Consider the following 9,896-nt stretch of genomic DNA (forward strand, 5'->3'; position numbering starts at 1 on the left):
TGAGACCTCAGGGCAAGGGTTGTAAGCAATGCCCCGAGGGCATATAAGGTTCTTATGGAAACAATGGTCGTATAAACTTTGGAGAGGGATCATTGGATTGGAAATCGGAAGTTTAAGTGCCGTTTATAAGGGTAAAATTTATGACAGGGAAGACATGAGACAACTATTTTGGTCAGCATAGTAGAACGGTCCAGCAACTATGTCTTTAGGGATATTGGGCGTCTCCATTCCCCACAAATATGCAATTGGCCCAATTATACTATATTAATTAAAAAAAAAACTTTCTGAAAAAAAAAGTTTTTCAAAGAAAAGTAAAAGCCATTTTAAAATTAAGCTCAGCAGATACAAATACCTTTTAAAATTCAAACTCAAAACGACCAGAAATTACTATTAAAGAATAAATGAAACCCAAAACGAACAGAAATTAAATAAACAATCATAACAAAAACATACAACAAGTATTGATATAAATGAATAAATAGATCTTAAAGCGAGTAATGCTTAAATTGAATATGAAAATCAAGCTTGAAACAAACAAAAATCACCAAAAACAAGAGATTGGGTATGACATCCTTCTCTTCATCCTTCATTCATCCTTCTCGCAGGCCAAAAGGAGTTAAGTTCACCGACGGGCAAGTCCTGCACTTATCGCCTTTTGGGCTGCCGTGGATACCAGTAAAACAAGTTTTCAAGATGGCACTTATCGCCCATTTGGTCGTCCATACCGGGATTTTTTCATCACTTCCATTACTGTCTGAAGAAAAGAAGAAAACTAGCCTTGTGTCGCTCACTACCGCCGATACAATGCACCATATGCTAGGTATATATCAAGAAAAATTTCAGTTAAAGATATGTGGGGAAATTTTCGGGAGCGATTCCTAGAAGAGAATTGGTCGTCGCGCATTTACGGAGAGGTGTTTAGAGCGATGAAGATCTCCAACAAAATGCCAAAGTCAGGCGTGTGTGAGTATTGCGATGTTTTTAAGTTGAAGGATAGCGAAGGCTCCGCGACAGATTTAGAAAAACATGAGTATCAGTTTCATTGGCAAATGGCTGAATAGGCACGAATACAGCTACAGAGAGCCGTGAAGGATAGCTTTTCACCAAAAACTTTGGTTTTCACTGTCGATATGCAAAAAGTTCTAATACTCCCAATAATGCCTGCTGTTAAGGAGTCTTTTTCATGAGCCGCCTGGTATGTTTCAACGAAACGTTTGTGCCTGTAAAAAGCCGAACAACAGGGTCGGCTCCTCTTCCAGCCTATTGTATTGTCTAGCACGAGGCAACTTACGGAAGAAGTGCAGACGCAGTTGCATCAGCTTATCATGCACTTATTGACGAGCATAGGGACACAGATGAATTCATATTTTATGCCGACAACTGTAGTGGACAAATAAAAATTACATTCTGTTTTCTATGCTAGTGAGGATTTCGAACGAACCCTAGGCACCCGCCAAGATCACCATCAAGTGTTTGACGAAAGGTCATGCTCATATGTCTGCCGATGGACTCCATAGACTTATCGAGGCTAAAATTAGGAAAAACAGAAATGTTGACGACTTTTGCGCTTTGAAAAAGCTGATGGAAGATTCCAAGGAAAATACTGGTGTCAGGAAGCTCTGTATTAGCTTTTACAAGTGGAAAAATGAAAAGTCCTCCAAAAACAAGAAAGATAACCAGCCGGTGCTGCTAAAGAAAATAGTTGAAGTTGTGTTAAAAAAAGGAGAATCCTCTATGCTTTATCGTGAGGATTTTGATCACGAGCTTGTCTCTTACGATTTCCTTACAGTTGCAGCGAAGAAAGAACTTGGAACAGGATTGCCAAAGTCTCTGAAACAACCGAGGGGAATAAATGCCTCGAAAAAAGGTGAGATCATGACAAAGTTGGTACCACAAATGAGAGACCAGAGATCCAGAGAATTCTGGAAAAAGATAGCAACGGAAGACAAAGCGTCTGACCTCACTTTTGAGGGTTGTGAAGAACAAGATGGACTATAATGATGTTTGCTTTTTTGAGTTCCTAAAAGTTTAATTGAAGTCGAATGTTGTTCCTGTTTTCGGGTCAGTTTCCAAATAACCGAACAATTCTTTCATACGTTCTTTTACATTAAAATAGTTGAAGTTATGGTTCTGAGAATGCGATACATAGGAGAAGTTTCTGCGCGATTTTGACCCCTGCTTTCTGCCTTTTACAGGTGTGGGTGGCATCAGAGGGTAGTTTTCAACATGATCTATTCAGTGAGTAAGAAAAAAATGTCGGTAAAAAGTTTAATAGCTGAAAACATTGTCAAAAGTTAAATTTTTTCACATTTAAATGAAAACGGCAAAATGGCACATACCTCCTTTTGGTCTGCCGAAAAACGTGAAAAAAGGAGATAAGTGATAAAAGTGCCAAAAGTAAATGAAAAGTTGGATTTTTGAAAGCACCACGTGATTCAGCACCAAAAATTACGCCTGGTCATGTTCAGAAATGATTCCCAGCAACTTATTTTCCTAGTTTTAAATTGAGTTATCACTTATCGCCTTTTGGTTTGCGACAGCCGATCTGCCTTAGCACCTTGTGTTTTCAGCTGCTAACCAAGCTACGAAAACTGCTGGTTTTGAGGCTTGTATTCAGAGTCTCAAAAAACACAAAATAAACAAAGAAGAAAAAAGTAGTCCGTAAAAGTTCAAACATAAACATTCTGTTGGTTGCCAAAGACAACTTCACAACAAATTGCTTCACAACAAGTGAAGCAATATCTTCTTAAGCTGTTTGGTGTTATTTGTTTTCAGCTTATTTTTACTCACTTTTCTGTTTTTTAAGTTTGCTATCAGCTATTACCAAAAACTGCATAAACACTTTTGAAGGTCTATTTCGTCGAAAATACATTCTTATGATTTTTTAAGATAAATATGGTTGCATAAATTTCCAATTAACCAACTCCTGCAATCATACCTCAGTTTCACTCAAACAGCAAGACATACGTCAATGTCACACTGCTTGCAACATCACCACATCGTCACGCTTACAGACATCGCCAATGTAAAAGTGCTAATCGCACTAATGCCCTCGTTATGTAAAACCTGTCTGTTTCTCAAGCCTGAAAAGCAGAAAAAGCGCTGTCTTTTTTGCAGGTATAGCCTACATTGCTTGTCCCGTTGACCGTGCCTTCTCTTCTTCAGTTCCTGCACTTTGATGTATATTCATGTCTCCTGCCTCTGATATGCATGAAGTTACCAACTGCAAAACCCCATACTTGATTAATTAAAAAAAAATTCCACAAAATAAGTTTTTTCAAGAAAAGTAAAGAAGTCAATTAAATAAAAAATGAGCAAAAATAAAATCAAATAATCTACCAAGCGTGAAACTACCACAAATCAGCGTCAATAAATCAATGAAACCAAAAACAAACAGAAATTACAATAAATAACCGAGTCAAACTCAAAGCTAGCAGAAATTAACATAAGTTGGGCACAAAACCCCTATGTCTTCCCAAGGCCAGAACAAAATTTACACTTTACTGAAAAAAATATATAAATTTTTTTACTTTTATAACTTTAATAAATCAAATAATATTAACATTTTGATTACTAAATATCAGTATATATATATTAAGCTGACACTGTACATTCATTTGTATTTTTTCAGTAAAGTACAAATTATGGTCTGGCCTTGGGAAGGCATGAGGGTTTTGAGCCCAACTTTTGTGAATTTCTGCTCGCTTTGAGTTTGACTCGGTTATATATTGGTTCGTTAGACATAGGTCTCAAATTTTTAGGCATTGCCTCAAACCTTGCCACCTAGCTTGCATGATATCTTTGTCAAAGGACTATTCAACGTGAAGCGGAAAACTTGCAAGATGAATTGTGTTTCCCCAGGTTATGCACTGGAATCCAAACTCAACCTTGAATAAAAAAAAAAGGGAGGAATAAAGGGAGTCACACTGAACTCAATGGAAGTTGCCAAGTGGACTACCACCATACCATTCTGTGCTGAGGTTTCCTCTGCCCTTTATCGACTTGCTGGAATTGAGAGCATGAGTGAAATTGATGGTGAAGGAAGCAAAAATCGAACCTTTGAGAAGCGCCGAGAAAACCTTGTCAGTAATGTGGTCTCTGTTGTCGAAGACCATATTGATCCCTTTACATGTGATGAGGAATCATTCGTGAATATCATTTCAAATCAAGTTGTTGATAAGGCAGTGGAAAAGAGCCTCTTGAGTGCACGAGCTAATAGCTTAAAAGCATTGGAAGTACACTTTGATGGAAAACCCAACCCCTTTTCCAAGGTTAAAGTAAAGACTATGGATTGCGATACAAAACAGGCCAAACGTTCAACGACCAAGACCGGTAGCAGCGTTTATGCTGAGCTGGAAGCTGTTAAAAGGATTTTGGTTACTGTTGGCACTAGTTAAGGATCTACGCTTGAGATGCTAAGTAAGATCATGCTACACGAACTTTTGCCCTACACCCCAACAATATTTGAAGCAGTAGCTAGTGAACGTATTAAACTTCGATCGGGTACGAAGTCAAGTTTTCTTGAGTTCATTCGCACCTCTGCAAGTTTAGAAAGTTGGCTTAGCAAAGTTTTGATTAACACGGTCACGGGAACTGGTGTGGTGGTAGATTTCATGCCGTTAATCCAGTCGCAAGTGCCAGACAAAACCGAAACCGTTGAGGAATTTTCGATACGAATCCTTGCAAGGCTCTTAAACCGACTCCCAAAATCTACAACCGATGTGCACATTGTAGCTGATCGGAATGACGGAGTGTTCTGCCTTTTAAACCTTTCCGAGAATCCTATTGTTCTAAAAAACAGTATTTGATGTCATGAGTGGAGAGGAAATACAGTGACGAAGAGGTTTATCATTACGAAGAGCATGGTGCTAGAATACAGGGATATTTTGCTTATGCAGTCAGAGAGTAAGGTAAGACTTATCGAATGTATTTTTGAATTATGGAGCCGTGTCAGTCTTTCTGAATTAAATTTACCATTTGCCTCTCTGGTGGATTGAGTGATAGAATGAAGGTGCTAAAACTGGTCCCATCCAACATGACTATAGATCCCAACCCGGACTACGAAGCGAACTTGTGCAGCACACATGAAGAAGCAGACACGCGTGTTGCTCTCCATGTTGCCGAATGCTACACAAATGGATGTTCTCAAGTAATTGTTGAAGCAAATGACACAGACATTGTTGTCATTTTGTTACAGAACTATCGCGAAATATTCCTCTGCAGGTGTGACCAAGGCTATGAACCCGAGCTCTACGTTTAGGTCCGTGACAAAGTCTTTCCGATCCATAAAATTGTGAATAGAATATCGTGGGCTGTTGTAGAGTCAATAGGGCTGCTACATTGCATTGGTGGATGTGATGCGGTCTGTTTTTTCTTCTCGAATAGCAAAAAAACATTTGCTAAATCTGCTGTTAAATCCCAGCTCATTCAAGAAATTGCTGATCTTACACAGAAAGTGAGGAGTGATATCAAAAACATCATTATGTACGAGCCCGAAATCTTGCATATTTGCACGAAATTGACTGTATCGGTATATAGCAAAAAACAGTCCGAATTTGATTCTCTCAGTGACCTTCGAATTCATTTATTTCCCAGAAAAAAAACTTGAAAAGCTTACCCCCAACTGATGGTTCTTTCGTATATCACGTCAAGAGAACTATAGTTCAGTGGAGTATTATTCTTCAAGTTGTGATTTCTAAGCCCTATATCTTCAACCCACTTAAGTTTGGCTGGACCCATCACGACATTTTAGGAGTCAGTCCAGTGACTTCAGTGCTGACCCCCTGGGCTCTATCTGTCAACAAGGCTTCAACCTTTTGTTACTGTAAAACTGTGTGTGGTAAAAAGTGTCCTTGTTTGGGAATAAAGCCATGCGACATTCTTTGCGCATGTGGTTGGTGATGTGATGCCGGCAACGACGATTCGGACGAGGATTAGCGGGATTTTTTTTTTGTATGTTTGGGGAAAACCGTTGGGATGTGCGGGAATTGTATTTTGACAAGCTTTACCTGTAGCTTTACTTACAGTACTTACAGTACTTTAATCATGTTACAGGTTTCAGCTTTCTGCTTCTGTCGAGCATGGTTCTTCCGTGTCCGTTTACTACCTTGCAAAGCTTCGTAGGTTGATTACAATCTGGATTTACAACTATATTTGTAAGAAAATCGGAGTTTATAGCAAATTAAATAGCATGTAGCAACTAAAATTGAAACACGATGACCAAGTTAACGCTACCGTTGGACTCGGCGTCAAAATGTGGTATAAAAACATGTCCTGCAATACCATTAATAAAAAAAAAAAAATTTAGGCCTACAAATAAGTTATTAGCCTATAAAAAACGAAGTTAAATTGGGTTGCGAAGTAAAGTTCATATTCGGATTTGGCGTTAAATTCTAGCATAAAAGATGAGTCACATCATCATTTGGACAAATGTATTTTTGCATATATTTTTAGGCCCAAACTTTTTCAAAAAATTCTAGACGGCTTCACCGAATAGATTAAGCTTTGAACTTTACGGGAATGTGAAGCTAAATACGAAAGGTAAATTCTGGACAAGAATGAACAACAAAAAACTATTAGAAATATCTGAGATACGTGGTTTAGTTGAAAATGAACCTTTGAATTCTGAGATTTTCGGGGAAAACCATATTAGGACCAAATTGAGATGTCGCACCACTAAATAGGAGTGGTACAACCTTAGAAAAAAAATAAAGAGTCTGTACAAGTTTTATAGGCCGAAAAAGGGTGTTTTTTTGCTTTTACAAGGTCAAGCCGTGATCTCCAACTTTGCCGCCACCCCTATTCGGATTCAGCGTGGTCGATATAGCCGGAAACTATTGTCAAACTGACTGTGTCTTTCTGACCACTTCAACTCAGAAATAAAAGAGACACGCTTTAGTGGCTCCCGGACTAGATATAGCCTACATTGCTTGTCCCGTTGACCGTGCCTTCTGTTCTTTAGTTCAAGCACTTTGCTATATATTTATGTCTCCCACCTCTGATATGCATTAAGTTACCAACTGCAAAACCTCTTACTTAATTAATTAAAAAAATTTCCACAAAATAAGTTTTTCAAAGAAAAGTAAAGAACTCCATTAAACAAAAAATGAGCAAAAATAAAATCAAATAATCTACCAGGCCTGAAACTACCGCAAATCAGCATCAATAAATAAATGAAACCCAAAACAGAAATTACAGTAAATAACCGATTCAAACTCAAAACGAGCAGAAATTAATATGATTAGGGCTCAAAACCCCTATGCCTTCCCAAGGCCGGAACATGATTTGTACTTTATTAAAAAAAAAATACAAATGAATGTGCATTGACAGTTTAATATACATATACTGATATTTAGTAATCAAAATGTTAATATTATTTGATTTATTAAAGTTTTAAAAGTAAATTTTTTTTAACTTTTTCCGTAAAGTGCAAACGATGTTCTGGCATTGGGAAGGCACGGGGATTATGATCCTTACTCATGTTAAGTTCTGCTTGTTTTGAGTTTGGATTGGTTATTTATTGTAATTTTTGTTTGTTTAGTATTTAATTTATTTATCGATAATGATGTGTCGTAGTTTCACGCTTGGTAAATTATTTTATTTTTGCTCATTTGTGGTTTAAGAGAGTTCTTTACTTTTCTTTGAAAACTTATTTTGTGGAAAAAGTTTTTTTTAATTAATTTACAAGAAAAGGAAAGAAGAAGAAAATCTAGTAGAGGAAGAAGAAGAATTATTTTGTGTAACTAAGAATGTTTTCGCCTTTTTCTTCGCTGCTAGGGTACGGTACTCGACTTGAATGCAGTGAAGTCAGCAATAGTTCACGACTATTTACTTGGACCTCTTATATTCCTTTCAAAACATTTGGATAAAATGGAGATAAAACTTTATCTAAACATTTGATGAATTCAACTATAGTTCAGTTGAAAATTATTATTAACCCATTATTTAGAGGTTGGTGTAAGTAGGGAGTCCTCTTAACTTTATTTTAAACACATTTGAAATATTAAAAGATAATATGTTTATTGATCGTAGGATAATTGATAATTATTTGTAAATGGTGTAAGGGTGGTCAGAACAGTGAAAGGGGTTTTGCGCACGGCGGCAGCCGCGCGTGCGCAAATATTTTGACTTGCACTCTTTTTTGGCCTTGATTTGCAATCTTTTTTGACATTGGCAGTTGGCGACCCTGAATGGTAACCCCCAGGCCTTCTAATTAATATAACATAATTTGCGCTTTAATCAGAAAAAAAAAATAAATGACCGTGGATTGTCCATTATAATAGTTTAGAAACAAATTTGGGCTATATATTTGCACATTAGTGAGTGTTTGGGGGGGGGGGGTTAAGCATTGCATATATTAAATACGTAACCTAACCTAGGTACCTTCCTATATATATTATATATATATATATATATATATATATATATATATATATATATATATATATATATATATATATATATATATATATATACTCTCATAACAACTGCTACGTTTGTTAGTTTTGTCCTTTGTTAGCTGTAAACGAAATTTTTTCATACTTGCCCAAGTTCTTTCTAGCTCTTTGCAGCTTGTCCCATTCAAGTGCTGGAGCCAGAGAGACAGTTCTTGATTTTATCGGTCACCGAAACGAAGTATCTGAATACGCAAAATGTCTCGTGTTTTTTGTCCCTGATGAAAAGAAAGCAACTTGTCTTCAGGTCATCAAGTGGAGTATATGACTGAGTAATCCGAAGCGATTTGACTTGGGCTATCAAAAAATGGAAACAAGTGGATCTACTCATTCAGAATTCGATGCTAGTGGATACTTTAAATTTGGATGCGGCCGAGGACGATTAAAGCTTTTTAAGTGGGACTTTTTTTTTTATTTATGACAGTATATCTTTCTTCTCACTTTTTAATTTGTATGATTTGCCTGACCTCAAGACTATTAACACAATGGTATTTTTTTAAAACTAATGATTGTATGTTATATAAGTTTTCCTTTTTTTGGCAGCCCTAGTCAAATTTGAGGTGCACGTTTTAATTTACATAATTTTATAACTAAACTGTTAGCTGTTTACGTTATTTCCGTTTTAAAGCGCTATAGGTTTTATTGGTTTTGAGCCCCCTGAATACGAACGAGAGAGAATCCAGAAAAAATCAGTTCACACTATATGCCAAGTAAACGATTTTACCCGTAAAAAAATGTGCCGATCTGAAAAACTCAATGCGCAACCGCCTAAAAAAAGCGCCAAAATGGTAGAAATGCATTGCATCTGGCCACTTTTTGAAATTGTTAACCCTCACCTCCAAAAAGTGCCAACCCCCCTTCACGATAAATCCCCAGTAAATGCCTCTGTTCAAATGAAAGACAGGATCTTGGTAGTCAAAGAAAAAATTCGATTAGGTTAAGCAGCACCCACTTCAGCCTAACTTTACTCAACCCGCTCCAATATTGAAGCCGCATGGCCTTTACTACTTCGGTTTCGATTAAGAATCAACCGTTGAATTTTTCTAGCAAAAATATGCCGAGTAAACGATTTTACCCGTAAAAAAATGTGCCGATCTGAAAAACTCAATGCGCAACTACCTAAAAAAAGCGCCAAAATGGCAGAAATGCATTGTATCTTGTCACTTTGAGGTCAAGTTGAACTAGAGCTCTTCGTTAGGTTCAACAAGAGACTGAGGAAGAAGGATGGAAGCAAAAATGTACTTTCGTCGAACGAATCCAGCCTGAAAACTCAGGTTTACTTGGATATTATGAATTCCATCTAGTTTTCATCCTCGTGTAAATGGGCTCTTTAAGGGCTGGACAAATGTAGCTGATTTCGGAAACCAATTCCAGTATCAGTGGGAAAAGGATAGTGGCAAGAAACATTTGTTGAAAGAAAAATTTATGGCGTGAGATTTTCAA

General features: G+C 37.0%; 1 protein-coding gene across 1 annotated transcript in view; it reads right to left on the minus strand.

Annotated features, from left to right (window-relative positions):
- Window positions 1–8,018: 8,018 nt before the first annotated feature.
- The window catches only part of LOC148938896 (uncharacterized), an 18,348-nt gene continuing 16,470 nt past the window's right edge, over window positions 8,019–9,896 (minus strand). The window contains exon 3 of the mRNA XM_089107446.1: window positions 8,019–8,208. Coding sequence (XP_088963572.1) covers window positions 8,019–8,208 — 190 coding nt within the window. The remainder of the gene's footprint in view (window positions 8,209–9,896) is intronic.

Source organism: Artemia sp. Qi Xiang Cuo, unplaced genomic scaffold (assembly GCF_049724085.1).
Source record: "Artemia sp. Qi Xiang Cuo unplaced genomic scaffold, ASM4972408v1 HiC_scaffold_32, whole genome shotgun sequence".
NCBI classification, from domain to species: domain Eukaryota; kingdom Metazoa; phylum Arthropoda; class Branchiopoda; order Anostraca; family Artemiidae; genus Artemia; species Artemia sp. Qi Xiang Cuo.